Source organism: Talpa occidentalis, unplaced genomic scaffold (assembly GCF_014898055.3).
Source record: "Talpa occidentalis isolate TD23 unplaced genomic scaffold, MPIMG_talOcc4v2.1 talOcc4.2, whole genome shotgun sequence".
NCBI classification, from domain to species: Eukaryota; Metazoa; Chordata; class Mammalia; order Eulipotyphla; family Talpidae; genus Talpa; species Talpa occidentalis.
Genome location: NW_023602073.1, coordinates 107,446,566 through 107,468,279, shown reverse-complemented (window position 1 = coordinate 107,468,279; position 21,714 = coordinate 107,446,566). Strand labels below are relative to the sequence as shown.

Sequence of the window (21,714 nt, the reverse complement as noted above, 5' to 3'; positions counted from 1 at the left end):
ATTTATTTGAGACTCGGTCAGGAATGTATTTTGGGTTTGGGAGATAGGGATGGTTTGTAACTATAACTGTTATGTTTTACACAGAGAAGCAGAGCCAATAGGAGATATATGTTAAGAGATTTATTGTAAGGAATTGGCTTACCGGGTCGGGGGGCTGGCTAGGTAAATCTGAAATCAGTGGGGCAGAAGGCTGCTGTCCACAGATGGAATTTCTTATTCAAGGAAGCCTCAGTTCCACTACCACTGCTTTTCTGCTGATGGAATCAGGCCCACCTAGATTCTTCAGTCTTCTTTACTAAGTCAACTTATGGTCTTTATACTCAGTGCAAAGTACCTTCATAGTAACACCTAGGGTAGTGTTTAATAGATTAACTAGGGACATTAACCTAACCAAACTGACATGTGAAAAAAGATCCTCACAGTGAGCTCATGGAAAACCACATAGAGAGGAAAAAACAAGTCTCATGATTCTAACCTAATTTCACTTTTTAGAAATGTTACCTAACTGAACAGTAGTTGGGATTCATTGAGACATTTTAGAATAGTATGTAACATCCTGGGCGGGGGCGGGGGGGGGGGGAGCAGAATTTGACGTGAATAATGGAATAGCTGCATTTGAAGCTGTTGAGATGCATATTGATGGGTTGGGATCAGCCCCTAGTGTCACAGGTCCCTACTAATAGCTGCTAGATTCTGGCTACAGCACTGGGCCTGACATCATTTTTAAATTATTGCTTTATTAGCATTAAATGTGTGGCTATGTAAATCCCAGAGTACTTACTCTTGAGTGGCAGGCACAGGGCTCTGAAAGCTTGTGAGAGTTGCAGTGATTGGCTAGTCCACAAGGGTGAAGAGACTGTCAGTTTCCACAACTGGGTTCCAAAGTCAGTTGTGTAGGTCAAGATTAGCAAGATCTCAGTTTTTTTTGTATTTTTATTTTTCAAATCAGATTTTAATCTCAGCCCTACCACTAAGAGACTCTTGGAAAATTATTTTCTCTTAATATTTCATGACTGCATTAGGGATATAGTATCTACTGCACAAGGAATTGTGAAGAATAATGAAAATACCTAGAAAAGACTTAACAGGGTTCCTGGCATCTAACACCTTCTCAGGTGTTCCTTTGTTTCTTGACTGAAAAGAGAAATATTCAGAATCTCCTTGCTTGGGTTTTAGGTTGCATAGTAAAGGTGATTGTGGATGCCCGAAGAAAACATTTCTCTTCATTTGCAAAGCTACTCCAAACACACATCTTGGTATTGATTTGTATTCCTTAGAACCAGATTCTTAATCAGAAGAGAGTCCTTTCTTTTTTTTTTTTTTTTCCCAATAGCAGGAAAAATATAATTGAAATATGGGCAGTGGATCTGAATAGACATTTTCCCAAAGAAGACATGTAGATGGTCCACAGGTACATGAAAATATGCTCCATATCGGGAAAATGCAAATCACAGGCACAGAGAAGAGAGTCCTTTCATTGAAGAAAACATGTAAATAGCGGTGCCTCTTGTGGAAGAATGACGGGAGTTGTCTAATTTCTCAGGTTGATAATTGATATTGTGTGATATATATGCCTAGGATCCTTTTCTTGCTTTTTTCTTATTGTTACCCCACTTTTGTTTTCCTGCATCAACTAAGAGAACAATTAACATTTAAGTTGAATGCTGTATGTGCTAGTTAACTTAAATGATGAGTTAGACCTGAATGGCTAGTCACTGAAAACTAAATCCAATGTTATAAAATCTGTATATTACTGAAATGTATACCCCTTTTGATAATCTAAAGCCTTTCTGCTTGATTTTAGTCTTCTTTTACCTTGAAGCAAGGGAATTAGGATTTTTCATATAAATTAATTCTTTATTATGGCACCACTGAATTACCGGTCTCGAAAACTAAATGATTTCACTTAGACTTTTATTTTTAAAATTTCTGTCATCTTTGTCTCCCACAAACACCTTTTTGCCCCTGTGCACTTTGAAGTGAGAAACACAAAAAGTGGCCCATGGTAATGTAATATCATAGGAAAAGACAACACAGAGCAAACAAAACTAAATAAATATGGGATGGTCCAGAAGGCATCTCCCAAGAATGCCTTAGTCATGTACATTTGTCATGTAAATCATAAATTATTTTGCCTCTCTATAAAGAATTATTTTCTACCACGTTCATTTTTAGTCTTTTCACTTACGAATAATATGAACGTGATGTTACACACTGAGCCAGACGTACCCGTTCCCCCTTTCCGCAGGAGCTGCAGTTGGGCCCATGGCTGCTGCTGCTTTCCTTGCCTTTCTGAGCTGTTATTTCCCGACTCACCTCGTTCACCTTTGTGAAAATGGCACTGGGCCTATCATCTGGGCCACAGACGTTTGTATAACATTCCACATGTTCAAAACAAGCAAGCAAGTCCTCTCCAAAGAATATTGCAGCTCCTTCTGCAGAGACATGTCCCTAGTCTCTCTCTCCTTACTTTTTAGAGAGAAGAAATCTCTGCCCCAGATTTAATCTTGCTTCCTTGTGTTTTGGCTGAAACCTTCCCTCCACAGTTGGCCCTTCTGTGCCTTCCCCCATTTCTGGTGGTTTTTTTCTCCCCATAACATGAACAATGTGTGAGGACTTGGTTGTTGCACAGTATCAGGGCCTTTCCATCTTGCTCCTTGGGGGGTCCCCAGCACCTTGAACAGTGCCTGACTGATAACAGGACTCTCGTTGACAGAACTTTAATCAACTCCCCTGCGCCCTCTTTCTCAACTAGATCTCAGCCTTGGTACTCTGCCGCCATGCCTACACTGGGCCTGTGTAGCCAAGTTATAGCGAGCATCCCCGCTCTTGATATTTTACCCCCTTACTTGATCACATCCCCACCCACCAGGTAATATCTGACTACCTGTCTGTCTTCACCCAAAATTCTATTAGGTCAGTTTAGCACCACGCCCTGATGTCTCTTAGTCATTTTCCATCCATTCCAGAATGAGATTCCCCTCATTCTGCCCCTGGGCTATAGATCCCAGCTCTTTTTACTGTATTTGGAGTTCAGTCAATCTCCCCCTTACCAAGATGGTTTTGACAACTACTGTTATAGTCTTTAATCCAGCCTCATTTACCTTTTTAACAAATGTTGGAAGAATTTTTTCTTTAGCACAGCCTTGCAGCTTCTCTTGAATGACTTCACCTGCCCCTTTATACTCAGATGACCTTGCTTGATACGTCATCCTCCATCTGTAACTGATCATGTACTTGTGAGCATTTTTGATCTGTACCCCTTTGACTTCCTGACTCTATTATAATCACAGTTTTGTCCTTTATTAAATCCTGACAGTGATGAATAGGCACATCATTTTTCTGGTCCTGTATGTTGTACAAGCAGATTTCTTCTTTTTTTTCCTGTCCCCTATTGAAATTGAATATGAAGAGGTATCAAGGTATCACAAAGCATAGTAGGCTGGCATGACATTTTATTAGTTCTGCAATAGAGAAGACAGCTGAGTCTTAACACATGTGATTTTAATGTGATTCACGCCAGCAGATTAGTGAAATTAATCATCCTGAACCATGCAAGAAAATGATTTGTATCTGGGGTTTCATAGTTATATTTTCTGCACATTTCTTAAGTGGCTTTTTCTTTTGAATTATATTGGGAAACTTTGCTTCCTAAGTTTGTTGTAAATAATCCTATTATAAATATATATAAAGTGGCTTCAGAAAGACTAAATTTAAAATAAACTTTCACATATTTTCCAAATTACAGTTAAATATCAGACCTTTGTCTCTCAGATATATAGACTCTTAAAAATTTGGTGAAAAATTATACCACAAAAATACAAGTGATAGTTTTCAACATACTTTCTTACAAATTTTACTTAATGTGATGCATTTACTTAATGCATATTTACTTAATGTGATGCATTTATAAATATTTTCATTTGGAGAGTGGTAGAGACTACTTTTTTATAATTCATATTTGGCTACTTTTATCTCAATATTATTAACAAACATGTGAGGGTTGTACTAGTTAAGATGACAGCCCACCATGCCTGCCCTCCACTGCGCCTGGACAGCAGCCATGGCTGCCAGCACGGCCCCACAAGCCTCAGGGGTGCCGTGGCCCATACTGGCCTCGGCTCAGCCTTAGGACATTTCTGCAATTTGAAAACTCAAGTTCCCCAGCACTCCTCCCTCTTTCCTTTTTATTCTTTGTTCTCTTTTCTCCTTGGTTCTTTTACTTTTCTGTAGAAGGTCAAAGGCTTTATTTCCTATTCTATAGGGTAATCAACAGCAAAAGGGGCACAGATGGCCTATTCTCAATAAAATGAATATATTTTCAGTTACATCTGAGATTTTTAAATGTGATCCATTAGAAGCAGCTTTTAGGTGAAGAGAACTATAAATATCTAAAATGCAGTCATTTGTGACTTCACACCCTTCTGCTTCACTGTAGCCATCCTTAAAGCAGGTCTAAAGGGGTCTTTGCTCATATCACAGCATTTATAAAGATTTTGGGGAAAGATGGAGGATGCTGACATCATTGATTTTGGTAAGAAAATTATCAGCCTATTCTGTATCTCACCTAGATTTCCACTAACCTGTCTCTGCTTTTCCTTTCTTGGTGAAAATTTGATCATTTTAGATTGATGACATTTTTAAGGCTCAGCATGTCTTCATTTTAATGCTTTCGTGTCATTAAAGAAAAGTGACTTTATCCTACATGAGAAATTAATCTACAGTACATGCTAACATTAATGATAAAAGGAAACTTACTATTCATCAGACACATACGTTGTTCATCCTGCCATCCCTGATTAATGTATGGCGGGTGACCTCTAGTTTCTAGGTGGCTGAGACAGTTTGACTCCCTACTGGACTGGGCATCATTGAAGGTAGAGTGGAAGGGGAGATAAATATTCAGGAAGCTTTAGTGAATTGTCCAAAGTTTAGCAAAGTCATCCAAAAGTCAGAAGCCGATCCACAAGGAAGGAGTGCTTCTGTGAGAGGCAGGGAGTAATTAAAAGCATGTGTTGAAGAATGGGGATACAAAACTCTCAAAACAATTGGAGCCCCTAAAGACAGTGTAAGAATAAAAAACAAAACCTGGATGTTTAGGCAAAATAAGAAATACTAATGATAAAATTGGTGATTTTATTAATTTTAAAAATAGTGTATATAAGGACTTTTTCTGGAAAAGTACTGCTGGGAAAGGTGGGAATTAGATTTTAAAAGTTGACTCTTAGCAAATTGTGCTGCTCAGAATCCATATTTAATATATTTTTGGCATTGAAGAATGCTGGGGTTATTTGGAATTATAGTATGTATTGTTTATTTAGTATTTCTTACATACCCTTTTCTATACTCATATACTCTGAGTGTAGATATGGATGGTTCACAGCTTACTGTTTGCAGCTTTGTGATGGTACAGAAGCATTCAATACAAAGCATATTTGAAATTTTGATCTTTTCTCTGGCAAGTAATGATCAGTGTGGCATCCCCTCTCAATGCTGCATAGCGGCTGCAAAACAGTTCCAGTCAGCACCATGACCACCAGGGTAAACTACCAATTTCCTAGAGGCTGTTCCTCACTTTTCGTACAGAGGTCAATAAATTACATGAACTATTTGGCACATAAATAGGCTTTATGGTAGATGACTTTGCCCAACCATAGGCTAATGGAAATGTTCTGGGCTTGTTTAAGGTAGGCTAGGCTAAGCTATGATACTCAGTAGGTTAGGTGTGTGAAATTCACTTTCGACTTAGCACAATTTTCAACTCAGAATGGGTTTATCGGCACATAAATCAAGGGAGATCAGTATTTCATTCAGTCTTCTCAGCAATGTCTCAAGAACACATGTTGTTATCCCCAGGAGACTGAGGCCGGTGAGACCAGTTAGCTTTCCTAAAGCCATGTAAAGATTCAGACCCAGGTCAGTTGAATCCCAAGCCCCCATTCTAACCATCAGTGTGTGGCTGAGGCAGAAGAAAGGTGTCTGGCAGAGAGAACACCCTGCGCCTCAGAGCATGACCCTGCTTTGCGTGTATTATCATGGGGCATGCCAGGCTCTCAGTATTTTGTAAAGCATGAAAGCACTTTTTAGCTCCTATTTGTAGAGAACTTAAACATTTCAGTGAAATCGTTAATACCATTGATTTTCCAAAAAAGCAGTAAGAGTGCTGACTTTGTTCTTGGGAATGCATATAAGATAACTTATTTTGAGCTAATCTTCACTCAGTAAGCAAGTCGTTCCCCCACCAAGAAGCAAGTTTATGTAATGTTAGCATCAATATGGAGATGCTTGAAAATTGAACTCCTTTGGCTTGAGACGGAGTTATGTCCCTGCCAGACTAAAGGACCCCAGAAAATGAGGGCCAAGGGAAGGTGGTTAGTGAGTTGAGCCAGGTCTCTCTGCAAAGTACTTTTTCTGTTTTCCATGTAAATCAATAATGTTGTATCTCCTGAATAGCAAAACTAAATGAGCCCCGTTCTTCAATGGAAATACCATTTTTCCTGATTTATTTTGTGGCAAAGCCTTTGAGGAGCAAAGGTTTCAGAAAACAAAAGGTTGACATGAGCTATTTAAAAGTACTGCACTGTGAGAGTATATACTTTCAGTTGTTTGGCAAAATTTGCAGCCGAATTTGTAGAAATCTGGCTACATTTTTAAATTAGAATGAATTTGATTTGTAGCAGGTATTTGTGACTAAGTTTAATGCTTGCAGAATTTGGTAACAGATAATGACCTAAACCTTGTTGTTTTGGTGTTCACTGAAGCCTGCTTATTTATTTTCATGCGTCAGTTGTTTACATGTATATACACACAGAAGTGCTGAGAAAAGTTGTACTGTGTTTTGCCTCTGGTAGCTACTTCAGTGACTTTTTTGCATGGTGAATGATTATAATAAATACCACTGCAATGACTGCAAGACCTTTTCAAGCAGAAACCAAAAGATGGTTATTCTGAGAAATAAAGGTTTCACATCAGGAAATGTTTTATTGTCAGGAGAACATTTAAGGATCCTGACATTTTGCTGAACCAGGCTTCTGTATCTACAAATATCATATTCCAGAAAATTATGTTTCATCCTTATTATAAACTAATGTGCCTTTCTGATTTCTGCAAATTTTGCATTGCCAACTAATTTTTGACTTACATTCTTATTCTTCAAAGAAAAGTTGTGTTTTTTTCTTTTGAAGAGTTACTTTTTTGTAAACTAAGATGCAGTTACCATTGAATGGATTATCTCTTTTTGAGGTTAGCTGTAAATCACTGTAAAAAAAAATGTAACTCGGATGCAGAGCTTAATCTTTTTTTAAAAACGTCATGACTTTTCTCACAACCTGCTACCTTCAGGAGGGAGAGGATCATATTCAGAGTGTTACAGTAACAGGGGCTTATTCTTATTCTGTTATCAAAAATGTATTGATGTTTTTAGGTCCTAATTCTCCCAGATGAGCTTTAAAAAGACATCAAATTCATCAAAGTTATCTCATTTGGATTTCTATTAGAATTGTGTTAAATTTGTATATTAGCTCTGGAGTTATTTGCACCTTTGAAATACTAAGTCTTCCCATCTAGGGATTTGGTACGTATCTCCTGTTATTTGAGTTGGGATGGTGGTGGTAGTTTTAGTTTCTTTTTCATATAGATTCCACATTTTGTGTTAGGTGCTTTCATAAATATTTATTTAGCTCCTGTTATAAACGTGGTTCCCTCTACCCCATTTTTTTAACTTAATAACAATTTTTATTCCAGTTTTTTATTTTAAAAGTTTTTGTAGTATATTAGTAGTCACTTTAAAATAATTTTCACATTTACCTATTCCTAGTTTACAATTGAGAAAATGAGGCTAAGCAGGGGATCAGGAGATTATTCAAGGTCACACAACTAGAGAGTGGTGGAGCTGGAGTTTTAATCTAGTTATGTTTGACCAGAAAAACACTTTCTCCCAGGGGATTATATTTTTGCTGATAAATTTAATTCAACAGCAAATTATGTAATAATTCAGGAACAAATTATGCTATAGAGATGAATGAGATAATGAATGTGAAATTGCCTGACAAGATTCGAGGAATACAAATGAACTATCCAAATGAATGCAGCAATTTCACTGTGAAATTAAGTGAGCGATCATTGGAAAGTGGCTTAAATCTGGCACTGATTGCCTTTCTTTTTTTTTTATTCTAAAGTTTGTTTCCTTTATTTTTTAATTTTTTTATTTATTTTTGTGGGACCCTCGCCGGTGGCCGGGGATCAATCTGGCGCTGCAGAGGCTGTGGGCAGCCTCGCAACCCAGCGCTCAACCGCTACGCCACCAGGGGAGGCCCACTTATTGCCTTTCAGTGGTTTAGAACTTGTTTGTTTATAAAGCTTTGAGAATGTTCTCTGAACATCTATATCTGATACATTGTGAAGCACGTGTCTTCTGTTGGTTTTTGCTTTCTTATATATATATTAAAAGTGGTGTTCAGTGAGTCATTTCAAGGATGATGGGAGACTGTGAGGATTTTTTTAGTGATGACCATTTCACACTAGTTCTTAGGGGTAACGGACTGGAAAACGTCTTCCTTGCATTGAATAACAGTTTTATTTTGTACCTGTGAAGTACCTGCTATGCTGTTTAGGTGCTGAGTATTAAGGAATGCATTTAAAAAGGTGAATAATAAATGAAAGGCGGACTGTGAAGCTGGGTGCTGACTAGATGTGGTGAGCCAGTTAGATTGAGAATGGGCCAGGCAGAGGAGACAGCCTGTGACAGGGCCCTGAAGTGTGTCTGTAGGAACCTGCCACCAGCTGGTGTCGCTGGAGGGCGGGACGAGTGAATGTTGGGGCAAGCTGAGGCTGGATAACTGAGAAAGAACTGTGACATGTAGGACCCTCGCAGCCATGAAAAGGAATTTGGATTTTATTAAAGTGTAATGGGGGTGTTTCTAAGAAAGCTGCCAGCATGGACCAATTTAGAACATAAAGACTTTGTGATGGCCACTGTACTGTGGGGTGACCAGACAGGAAGCCAAGGCTATAGACCTCACTTCTGGGCCACAGAACGCCGACATTTCAGGCTGCCTCAGTCTTTGTTGTAATGCAGCCTCTTCTCACCTTCCAAATGTCTGCAGGTACTCATTTCCAAGTTGTGGCCAGGAGTAAAGTTTTTTCAAGTGAAGGTCATTCCCACAGACCAGGAAGGCATGCGGGAGACTTGGAATGTGATGACCATCAGGGTGTAGAGAGAGGTGGTCAACCGCTCAGGTAGAAGAGGACTTGCAAGGTAGTGTGGGGTTGAGAGGAAAGGTCCCTTCATGCTCCTGTTTTTCCAGGTATTTCCAGAAAAACAGTTCCTTCCCATGTCTTAAAAACCTTAAAATTCACCCACACTTGTCCTTGCTTGCTTTCTTGCCTTAGACCTTGCAAATACCATGTTGTTTTGTGTTGTATAGACAGAAAAGGCCGACTCCCCTCCCTACACACACACACCACACCACCTTAAACACCGAGAGGTGACGGGGTGCTTGCTCTCTCACCAGGTATCCTGAAGTGGGTAAAACTGATAGACAACTTTGAGGGAGAGTACGACTACGTGACCAACGAGGGGACAGTGTTCACGTTCAAGACAAATCGCCACTCGCCCAACTACCGCCTGATCAACATCGACTTCACAGAGCCTGCAGAGAGCAAGTGGAAAGTGCTTGTTCCCGAGCATGAGAAGGATGTTTTAGGTAAGACTGCGTGGGCTTGAAAGCCAAGCTTCTGTGTCTGGTGAGAAAGGCACCTGTTGATACATCTGTCACTCACTGGGAATCCAGCCCCTAGTCATGGAGAATGAAGTGATGGAACAGCCCAACTGACTGTTGTGCCGTCATGGCCTCTTCATGACTTAGGAGGAGATCAATGTCCTCATAAAAAATCATGAAGGTGTACCTAGACTTTCAGAGGTATTTACTGAATTTTCTTTTTTTAATCAGTTGTTTTTGTCATAAAAATTATTAGATTTACTTTTTAAACCATTTAGGTGCAGGATTCTTAGCTTTTAGCTTTTGAATAACCTTTGACTGTTTGCATTATACTTGTTGTAGATTTTAGAATGAATTCGCAGTCCTTATTAGCAAAGAGAATAGACTATTGTCAGAGTTAATTGAAATCCACTGCCATTGCTCCTGTGTGCAGTGAGCTACATTGACCTCTTAAGAACCTCACTTCCTTCCATCTCTGTTGTGCTTCAGAGAACCTTTATACTCCCTTTTCTTCATTTTCTCTGAGCGTTTCCAAAAATGGCATTCTATTTTACAAATCATTTATTGTCTGAAAGCTGGATTTAATTAGACTAAGACTCACTGATGTTGCTGCAGTTCTTACATGAAAGAAGATTTTAGTACCTTCAACAAAAAGTTTCCTTGTTGGACGTGAACTTCTGCTGATGGGCTGAAAGGGCATAAAACACATAAGATATATAATTAGGAAAATAATTCCTTTCAAGACTTGCAAAGTGGCCCTGTCTCAGCTGAAGCAGTCCTTATGTGTATGTTTAAGTGAATTAAAGTACAGGTGCCAGGGGCAGACAACTCCCAAGTTCACATCCGGAACATGTAGGGCCTCTTTCTCCCCTGGCACATTCACCTGGTCTTGCCCATGATGAGTGGGCGGGGACGGCTGATTCCAGCTCACTCTCAGGGACTGTTCCTAGTGGCACTGCTGCCTACCCTTGTTTCTGCACGCCCCCGAGCCTGGAGAAAGTACCACTCTGAGTATTTACTTGAGATTCTCCTCAGCCCCTGGACACCTGCACTGCTTACCCAACTTCTCTGCCCTTGTAGGCAATGTTTTGGACGGGACCCAAGACCGCATGTCTCTTTTTTTCCTGCAAAACCCACATCTGCAGCCTTGGTACAGCAGTGCATCCTGGGCTCTTCCCCTGAAGTCCTAGGCAGCCCTTCTCCTGACTTGTAGGTGTTCATTCACTGTCCCCTGAGCTTCTTGGGTTTGGAGTAGACACCTGTGCTCAGGCTGGTGGATTTTACAGGATGACAGGCTCTTTCCAAGGAAATCTCTTTACCTGTTCACTCAAAATCTTCCATTCATCCTGATCCTCATTTGTGTTTGAGTGAGAGACCCACAAGTCATGGAACAGGTTTTTGGCCATTTCCTTTAATGTCTCTGTGCGAGGAATCTGATTCTCAGGGACTTGGTAGCCTGATGGTTTCTCTCCAAACTGAGGCAGGACTAGCCCGCACTCCCTCGCACCCCCTGAGAGTGGTAATAGCTAGTGAGTCCTCCCTACATGCCCCTGAATTGAGCTTATATTTCTTGGATCCAAAAGAGACTTGGGTCCAAATCTTCATGTAGGGTGTCCTGGGTGTCTTCGAGGTCCCAGGCACGTTATGCAAGGACTCACATAGGGAGCCATCAGAGATGTAAATATTTCCCAAGGCATTTAAAAGTCATTTCTGCCTTTTAAAAGTCAAAGTGTTTTACCATCTGATCTCACTTGTCGAGCTAATGAAATGCAAATCAACGCTCAGAGTTGAGAGGTGATATATTTTTATAACCTTCCTTCTGAAAGATTATAAGTTCTTTAGACCGCAGAAGGGAAACCTTCACTATTCGGTGGAACTCATCAATTCAAAAAGAAGCACAGAGTTGAATTCGCTATATATCATTAGCACAGAATGCTCTATTGAGAATAATAACTACAGATGAATCATAAAGTACAGCTACGAAGTCAGAGCTTTTATTAACAGCAGTCTACAAATCACCTTGTCCTTTTCTTACTCACTTCTGTTTTATAATTCTGATGTACTCATCGTTAACATAGATTGATTATTCTTTGACAGAAGTAATTTACTTTCGTCTTTCCCCATACTTTCTTGAAATCATTAAGGCCGTATGAGCTGTATTGCTTAACTGAGGCACTTTTTAAAAAATTATTTTGGGAAGATTGAGCAAATGACTTTAGATGTAAGAGGTTTCTTTTTTTTAATCCTCACTTGAAGAACTTCACTAATCAGTATTAGTGAAATAATTAGTTTTTCACTACTTTTCAAATCTTCATGGGTTTTTTTCCTCTCCTTACTTTTTACAGAATGGGTAGCCTGCGTCAGGTCTAACTTTCTAGTGTTATGCTACCTCCATGACGTGAAGAACACGCTGCAACTACATGATTTGGCCACCGGTGCTCTCCTCAAGTCCTTCCCGCTCGATGTTGGCAGTGTCGTGGGCTACAGCGGTCAGAAGAAGGATACCGAAATCTTCTATCAGTTTACATCCTTTTTATCTCCAGGTGAGTCTTTGCACTATTATTGTTCAACTTCAAAATCAGGCAAATGTTTGGGTTTCTTTTGTAGAAATAGTGGTTTGTCATTGAAGGTCACATGTGCCCTATTACAGCCAACATTACTTAATGAGAATGAAATAGGTAAGATGTATGCTAAAACAGAAGGAAATGTTAACACCTAGAACTGTATTCTTTAATCTTATATTCCGCATCTGTTCTGGGGACAGAGGCAACTCTTGTTTAGGTTGGTTACAAAATTAGTATGAACAAGTATAGCTTTAAGATTCAATTTTTGGTCTGTGTAAACCGAGACATACACGGTGCATATACCCAAAAGGGTGAAATAAAAATCTGTAGTCACAACTGACATTAAAAAACTTTTCTAGAACAAACAATTCATTCTGCTGTTGTTAAACTAAATTAAAGTATAATTGGAAAAATATATCCTTATGTCATATAGTAAAACCTTGTTAGTTGGTTCTAGTGAAAAACCCTTATGAATAGTGATTTTACATTTCATGGTATGGGTTCATTTTCCCCAAAGTAAACATAGTTCCCTTTTTAATTTCTTTTAAGTTGGTCACGCTCATTTTGCTTTGCTTTGTTTTTCCCTGCTTCTCCACTCAACTGCACTGTTTTTGTGATAGCTGAAACCATATACATACTCTGATTTGTCCCAGGGGCCTGGTTCAGTTGGCAGTTTGCAGCTGACTGGGCAGACCCTATCCTAAAAGCAATCTGGATGGAAAACATTTTTGCACTTCACTTGTTTATTGTTCAAGCTCCTCCATAGACCTTTTTGTCCTGCTGATCTTACTGCAATAGTTTGGTCCCTAGCAAATAGAGCAGACATTGAGGCAAGGTAGGCAGGCACTGAACTGACTCCATCCCCTGCCTGGGATGCCCCATCCACTCTTATTTTGCATCTGCAAGTCACAGAGCAAGCAATCTAAGGAATCTATCATTGTGACAGGTTGTTATCAGGGTTATTCAAATCAAAAGAGTGATGTCTGTAAGTAGGCCTGATGGTAGACCTGGCACCCAGAAAGCTTTACTTCCCACGTGCCTTTCAGAGATCTAGGGGCCTACACGAAGGGCCCAAGTTTGTGGAAACCATGCCTGAGGCCTGGGGTCAGAAGCGGATGGTCAAGAGCCCCATGTCAGGGTGCCTTGCACCTCCTTCCCCAGGGCTTGGGGCACAGTAGCAGCCAGTGGACAGGAACCAAGAAAAATCAGCCAAATAGCCATTCATAACCCACTGTGTGCTGTGAGCTCCAGTTTATTTTCTCCACTTCCACTAGTTTCAACAGTTTTACTTTGGAAAACCTCAGTGCTTAAATAGTTTAAATGGACAAAGGGCAATGAGAACAGAGTAGGGGTGACTCACCTGCTTTTAATAAAAGCCAGAGTCCCCAGAGGCCTGTAAACCTCCTTCAATGACCCCATGTGGCCATTTATTTCAGGAACAAGCTCCTCATTACCTGGGAAGAAAGGGCTTATTGTCTTAGTGTGAAACTGTGAATTCTATGCCAAGCAATGAAATATAATCCGTGACTTTGGCTATAAAGTTTGGAAAGAGAAGTGTGTACTTAGTCCTGAAATCGGTGAGCTTCTGAACAAGCTCTAGTTTGTTACTATAACACTTGGCTCATCTTTGTCTTTTCTTATTCATTTTGTCTCCATCTTTTCCTTTCCTCTTCCTTAGTGTAATTTGATATCTAAAGCCAGAGGATGGGGCTTCCAGACTCAGGCCTTCTGGTCCAAATGTAATGACGGCCATCAGATAATTAACCTAGATCTCTTGGAAGCAAGAATTGTCAGAATGTATATATACACATCCACTTCTACTCAGAGACTGTCTTGCACTGGTCTCTGGGATTTAGCTGTCCACACTGGCAGTCAACAACAGCAACACTAAATTGTAAGTAAAGCTTCAGGGCCAAGAAAAGCTATAGCTCCAGCTGCTCTGGGCATATGTTGCATCTGGCAGGTGCACATCAGCTGACCTGCTTCCTGTGGAGGTACAAAGACAAGACACATCTTGAGCCTGTGCTATTTAAGACTTTTGTGTCTTGAGTCACACTTGGGAGAAAAAACACAGCTGGGACAATCTGGAGCAAGATGCACTTATTCCCTGTGGCTCAAACCACTTAGTGGTTGAGCCAGTGAGTTCTGTACTTACAGAACAACAGATGGTTTTCTAAGGTTAAACTCCAGATAGACTTACATGTTGTAATAGTGCAGTAAGGAAGTCCTAGGTGCGTGGCTCGGGAAAACAGGGATGAGAAATCCAAGAATCCTTTCCCAGACTCTTTGGAAAAGGCAAAATAAATTTTTTAAGATCCTGTTTTTTTAGAGCAGTTTTAAGTTCACAGCAAAATTGAGGGGAAGATACAGACATTTCCCATATATCACTCCCCTCCCCCCACACGTGCATAGCCCCCCCATTTTTAATATCTCACACCAGAGTGGTCCATTTGTTATAATCAGTCAAACTATATGGACACATTATAATCACTCAAAGGCCACAGTTTACCTTAGCATTCCTTTTTTAGTCTACTTCCTATGGGTTTATATTGAATGATGTGCATCCACCATTATAGATATCTACTGGATATATTCACTTCCCTAAAAACCTTCTGTGTCTTTTCATCTGTCCCCTTTCCCCCAACCCTTAGCATCCTCTGATCTAGCTGCATAGTTTTGATTTTCTACAATGTCAAATAGAATTAGGCAGTAAGCAGACTTCAGACTGGCTCCTTGCACTTTGTAATGTGCATTAAAGTTTCTCCATGGTCTTTTCATGGCTTGACAGTGTATTTCTTTCAGTACTGAAAAGACAATGTATTGTCTGGATGTATGTATGTACCTTTCTTTATCCATTCATCTACCAAAGTTCACCTTTTTTGCTCCCAAGTTTAGGCAGTCGTGAATACAGACAGTGTAATCCACATGCAGGATTTTATATAGACATGAGTGAGTTTTTGACTCCTTTGGGTAAAGATCAAGGAGCACAAAAATGTTATAAGAGATTTATTTTAGTTTTTCATTTTTTTTCCTTCATTAACATTAGAATCAATCTCTAAAGACAAAACCATATCTACATGGATCATCTTTTACAGAGTACTTTTGCTGTCTCTTTACACATCAAAATTTTTAGGTCCCGGGCCTCCCCTGGTGGCGCAGCTGTTGAGCGCTGCGAAGCTGCCAGCAGCTTCTGCAGCGCCCTTTCGATCCCCGGCTGCTGGCGAGGGTCTCACATGGTGCGACAGACCTCTCCTGCCGCGCCTGCTGCTCCTCTCAGCAGAGTATTTCAATACATCTGCCTGTTCTGTTCCCTGCTCTGGCTCTGGTGAAGGTTCTCTCACCCTCCACGCTTCTGACTGTACACAGTGCTTGTGTCAATAAATGAATAAATCTATAAAAAAAAAATTTAGATCCCTATGATTCTTTCACAGTTTCTCCTGGACTTATCCTCCTAATTCCCTTTTTCTTCCTTCCATTCATCTCAGATTATAGCAAGGCTGTGGGGCTAACTGTGCCTGCCTCCTTCCTGTGGATAGAATAGCCAGTATTTCAGTCATGTTACACATCTCTGCATCAACGTTAACCATATTCCCTATTGTAGTACCTTAAAATAGTTGTGAGTTGTGAGGATTAAATAGGGATTGGCAGTCCTGCTAATAATGAACCCACATATATTACTCATTGCCAGGGGGTGGAGGGGAGAGCAGAGTACTGTTTTTTTTATCTTACACAGTTGAAACACATTACAGAGAAGTTGGGAAGAAAGCAAGCCACATTTTAATACACGATCACTCAATTTGAATGTGCCCTGTGGGAACACCATTTGGTTTCTGGTTTTCCAACAAGTATTGGGATCACTAAATTGATTTTTCATACACTTGACAGTGTATGTTTAAAGTATTATGTGGGAGGGCTGTTTCCATACCAGCCACTGTGGATGACTCATTCTGTTTCACAAACTACAGCAGTGTCGTTGCTTTCTAACAGTCCCATCTTTTTTCTGACTTCGTTCTTAAATGTTAGAAGAGAGTAGCATTAAATTCAGGAAATGGAACTTTAACTCGTGAAATAACTGTAATTCTTGGTGTAATTCTTCATCAATTTTTGTTGTGTGCGATTGCATGTTTCCCCACTCCAAAAGCCGAGCATTCCTGTAAAACTTCAACCAAAATGGCACAAGGCAAAAAGTGCTTTCATGTTACTTTACATGGAAACATTTTTGAGCATTCTCACACCCCAAAAAATAACCACCCAATTGTATCAAATAACACCTAAAATCTAAGATAGAGCAACATACAGTCACAGCAGGAAGTCAGGACAGATCCACAGCCTGGTCCACGCCGTCCCAGCCAGGCCTGGGCCAGGCTCTTCCTGCTCAGGTGCACCTGCCTCTAGAACAGATGCCTTTTTTTTTTTTCTCTTTTAGTAAAAGTGAAAATTCTCTTTGGTTTCTTTCAATTAGCAAAAATAGGTAATAATCTAGTTCTCTCATAAAAGTAAAATGGCATAAAGCAAACTTTTGAAAAGTGGGAGATATCTGTACCAATTCTGTAGTTATACTCCCAGGTCTTGAGAATTCTTGATACACTAGATCTATACCAATTCTAAAATGGCTACTTGATCACCTCTGATCCCCGCTGGCTGTCCACTTGTGTGACCACATCTGGATGGTGTCAGGTAGCAGGAGCCCCACAGCACCCCTGACTGGCTCTTGATTTTGGGCAATTTGCTTGAATTTGCCAGTTAATCACCTCTGAGGTGAAACAGCCCTATGTGATACTTCCCTGCCTCTTTGACCTGCACCCTTTTTTTTCCTAAGTACAGTTGATATCTGACATAATGGTTTCAAGTGTATAACTATAGCAATTTGATGATTGTGTATTTGGTGAAATGATTACAGTAAGTCTAGTTACTGTCCGTTACCATGTATGGTTATTTCCATGTGTGTGACAAGAACTTTTAAGATCTATTGTCTGAGCATCTATGCAATATGCAATACAGTATTATTACGCAGAATTAGGACCTGTAATCTCAGAATTAAGAGTTTCCACAATTAGGTTTTTTAACCTCCTCTCATACTCCATAATGCATTAAAATCTCCTCAGATGTATCCGTAGCATCCACCTGTGAAAAGGGAGGCCACATGTGATGGTGAAGAGTGAACACTTTGTAGCACACCAGCACCCACCTGTTGTACGGGCTTTTCCCACAGTGCGGTGTACACAGCCGTGGTGTCACCTGGGTCCCTGACCGAGCCTCCTCCTTGCTATTCACATGAGTCGTGCCCCTTGCATAGCTAATGAATCTTATGGACTAAACTAAAGCTTCCATCCCTTTCCAGGTATCATTTATCACTGTGATCTTACCAAAGAGGAACTGGAGCCAAGAGTCTTCCGAGAGGTGACTGTGAAAGGAATTGATGCTTCCGATTACCAGACAGTCCAGGTAAGGAGCACTGAACTTGACAACGTAGAAACCCTGACTTTCAGACCGGGCCTCTCATACCCCGGCTTAGCAGAAGCTATGAAGGTAACCCATAACCTTCATGTAACCCAGATGACAGATGTTTTGAGAGCTCCTGGTCTTTCTGGCCCTGGGCCAAGCACAGTCCCTGCCCGCCCACCTGGAGCTTGCTGGTTCTGCGCCTGTAGCTGCTGCCCCTGACAAAGCCAGAGTCCTTGTGTGGGGTTCTGTCTACAGTGACTGTTAGAGCAGCACAGCTGGTGCATGCCATGTGCGGGCCTGAAAGTGGGTTGTGTTCTTGCTCAGGTCCTGTGGTGTCATCCATAGCAACATAGGTTTGTTCTACACAAAGTATTTACTCAAGTGCTGTGAATCAGGCTTTTCTATCTAAAGTCCATATGTATTTCTGCCTGGCAGAGTGAGAATGCCATAAAATGTTAGGGTGAATGAACCAATTGCCTGTCCTGGCACTAGGGGCTCAGTCTCTGTTCACCATCCTTTCATGTTGAGTCTCTGGTTTTGGTTTTTTGCTCCCCAAAGGTCTCCCAGAAACAGAAGCACTTATTGATTGATGACGCAGAATGTCTGTCTGTCCTTTTGAGATAAGAGGTCACCTAGCAGATAAGCACCTCTAGTGTTTATTGGGGCCCTCCCACCTGGCGGACTGAACTACAGTTGGCAGATTAGGAATCAGTGTTGTTTGTGAAGGAAACTTGGAGCAAAGAGCACTGGATGCTCTCAAGAATGTGTCTGTAAAATGAGGGCATTATTTTAGCTTGCTCTGTTACCCTTCATCTGTCTAGAAATAGTCTAGAGGATAGGCTAGATGTAGATCTATTAATTTAGATCATAAAGAAATCCTTTGTCTATGAAAAACAGGGAGGGTCTGGATTGGGCCTAGGGCTGCAGTTTCCTAACCTCTGTTCTAGATCGAGTTGGCAAACCTGTCTCTCATCTTGCTGCTTGTTTTATTTTCAAGGTGAGCCAGTGCCTGGAGAGATGCCTGGTGGGGGGCGGGCCTGTGTCTTGTGCTTCCATGGTTCATTCGTTCATTCTAATCCTGACCTAAAATTTGACTTTCAAAGGCATTTTTAGGCTATTCATTTCTTTGCTGTTTTCCTTTTCCTCCATGTATAAAAAAATGTGTCCTTGGCAGCTCTAACATTTTACCTTCTCAGTGCCTACTTCTGGTCCTTCCCTGGGCTTTCAGGGCTAGAGGGGGGTGGGGAGTTGTTCATCCTTCTGCCTGTGCTGTCTGTCATGCCAAGGATGCCCTGGAAGCGCACCAGGGACCATCCCCTCTTCTGTTGTCAAGAGTGCAGCCTTGGCTGGTCTAGACCCCCCCTGTTTTCTCCTCATTTCTGCTAGGCAGGCGTCTGAGCACTGTATTTAAAAAAAAAAAAGCTCCAAACCTTGTCCTGTCTCTCCCACTTTCCCATAGACAATCCATGCCCAAGTGTACAGTTACCTTTGGAGTCTGGAGGAGGGAGGGGTACTACAAGTGATACACAAACTAGTTACCGCTTAGTATGAGCTGTTTTCACTTATAAATGAAAAGATAAAACCAGACAGCTGAGCAAGAGCTCGTATGGATAGAAGTCTTAGCAGCAGCTGGAAATTTCCAGATTAAACTGGAGAGGAGATGTGCTTGGGTGATGCTGGTTGCTGTGTCCCTGGCAAACTCACTGAACTCCATGCCTGGCTCTCCACTTCACAAAGTTACCTTCTGTGTTGTTGAGCTACTCAAAGAGTGATAACCTTTTATTTGTACTTCTGCACTGGGGGGCTTCTGAGGGTAAGAGGGAGTAACTGGCAAGCACTTTGGTTTCCAGATCTTAATGCTCTGCTCCTCATTTCCGTGTGTTAGAAAATGGAGCTGCGCCTATAGGCATTGGCTCCACACCGTAGCCTGAAGCTCTGTGTTGGGATGATGCCAATGGAAGATCTTCTATCTGCTGGTTATCTGCTTGTACATATCACGCTGACTTATTAAAGCTGATTTCTCTCATCATGCAAAGGTGCCTTTGAAATGCACTACCATGTCACACCACCGCAGGATTGTGTCACTTACGACCCATTCTGCAGTGGTGTAGATTCAAGTTGTGTAGCAGAGCTTTGACAGGCAATGTGGGCATGACAGATGTTCTCACATTTTGAATAGATCCTCAGCAGTGTTGCCAACGATGACCTGCCATTGTAAAAGCAGGCCCTAGAGAGGGATTTGTGCATGGGTGGAAAATATCCTGACAGTGTGTAACAGAAATCACAGCATTCTGGAAGAAAGATTTTCTATTTCTGTTTTCAGTTATGTACTATAGGGTAATGCCACTTTTGATTCCACTTGACCCTAGTGTTTCTATTTATTCCATATGTGATTTAAAAAGACTCCCCCTGGGCTATTTGTCAGTCTTTCTCTCATTCCATGAGGCATGTTATTGTTTTGAAGCAAATACCATGGTGCAGCTTAGGTGTTTGGTTGACACAGTTAGTGGTGCTCACAGCCAGTCACACCCACCAGGTGTACAGTTGCTGAGATAGACCAAGCCAGGGGGAGACAAAGAGGCGGTTCGATGAAACACGGACTAAATAAGCCACAGAGGCTGCTCTTTGTGGGGTCTGGATTCTCTCAGGGCCAAGCTCGTCTCCAGTGGACAAGGTGAGGGATATGGTGTCATGTTTTGCTGACAGACACGGTGCAGGCTGCTGTACAGCCATTATCCATTCCTCATGACAACGGGGGGGTAGGAAATTGATCTATATCAACAGAATGAGGTAACCGGGAGATGGCAGTTGAAATTAGTCTGTCAACAATATTTATGACGTAACACGCGATACCAGGTACTCTTTGAATACAGAGAAATTTCAGACATAGGCACTGCGGAATTTGCCGTCAGACTGGGGCGCTGAGACACACGCGTCAGGAAGATCAGCCCACCAAGGATGTTATCACCATGATCTGGGGAATGGTGCGGGTTCTAGGCAACGCTGAGGTGCAGTGTTTTGAAGGATGGGTGTTTCATAATTCTCAGTTCCCCTCTGAAACCCTGAAAGATTTTACTACTCTTTGAGAGAAAGCCTCTGACTCTTCATGGCAATGTAATTTCATAATTAGTAAATTCAAGAAGAATCATACCCACGTATTGCATGCAATGGGGAGCCTTTCACCCCACTTTTATGGATGGAATAGTGTTTGCGCTGTGGTTAAATATGAAATGACAAAGGAGTGGAGTGTAGCAAAAATGTACTTTTGGGAGTCTCAGCATCTCATTTTTGTTCAGCCATCTGAGAGATTGACTTTTCTCTTCCTACAATGAAAGACAAACCTATCGACCTGAAAAGAGCAATGGGCCGAGTTACTGTGAATAAACTCCACTGACAGGTTTCCACATTTTATAAAAGACAGTAAATTGGAAGGAGGACCCAATTTTATGGAATGAAAGCCACTTAATATAGTAAGAATTATGAGTGGTATATATTTTATTCTCTTGATTCCTCTTCCCTTGTACTTAATAGGAATTTTAGTTTTCTGAGATGTACCCACAGTAATGCATGTGAAACATCAGATATGAAAATTTAATAATTCTTTGGGTTTACCAAGATGTCTTAGGGTGGGAGGAATGGGAATTTTTTTTAGATTTTTCTAACCTTGTTGACAACTAATTTGTGGTTGCTAGCAGACAGGCTTTGTCATTCCGAGAACATGTTGTTAGAACTTTAATTAGTGTTTTAATACTCATTAACTTCTGTGCCGAGCTCCTGGCGTATAGTTTTTGAGTATTGACTCATTCACATGCTTGGTGAGCAGACGACTGAACTAGTGTTTTTCTATAGCACTGTGTACTCAGTTGGGAACAGGTCCAAAATGCTCAGCGCACATTAGTGAAGAATGAACCAGGGAAATGTTCTCAAAAATAACCTTTGGAGAGGTCACTGTGTTTGCATATGATTAGGAAACGGATTTCAGTTGA

General features: G+C 41.0%; 1 protein-coding gene across 3 annotated transcripts in view; it reads left to right on the top strand.

Moving 5' to 3' along the window:
• Nucleotides 1–21,714, top strand: part of PREP (prolyl endopeptidase) — a 292,365-nt gene that overhangs the window by 243,349 nt on the left and 27,302 nt on the right. For all 3 annotated transcript variants that reach the window (XM_054699063.1, XM_054699064.1, XM_037520159.2), the window contains 3 exons: nt 9,513–9,704; nt 12,065–12,262; nt 17,625–17,728. In XM_054699063.1, coding sequence (XP_054555038.1) covers nt 9,513–9,704; nt 12,065–12,262; nt 17,625–17,728 — 494 coding nt within the window. The remainder of the gene's footprint in view (nt 1–9,512; nt 9,705–12,064; nt 12,263–17,624; nt 17,729–21,714) is intronic.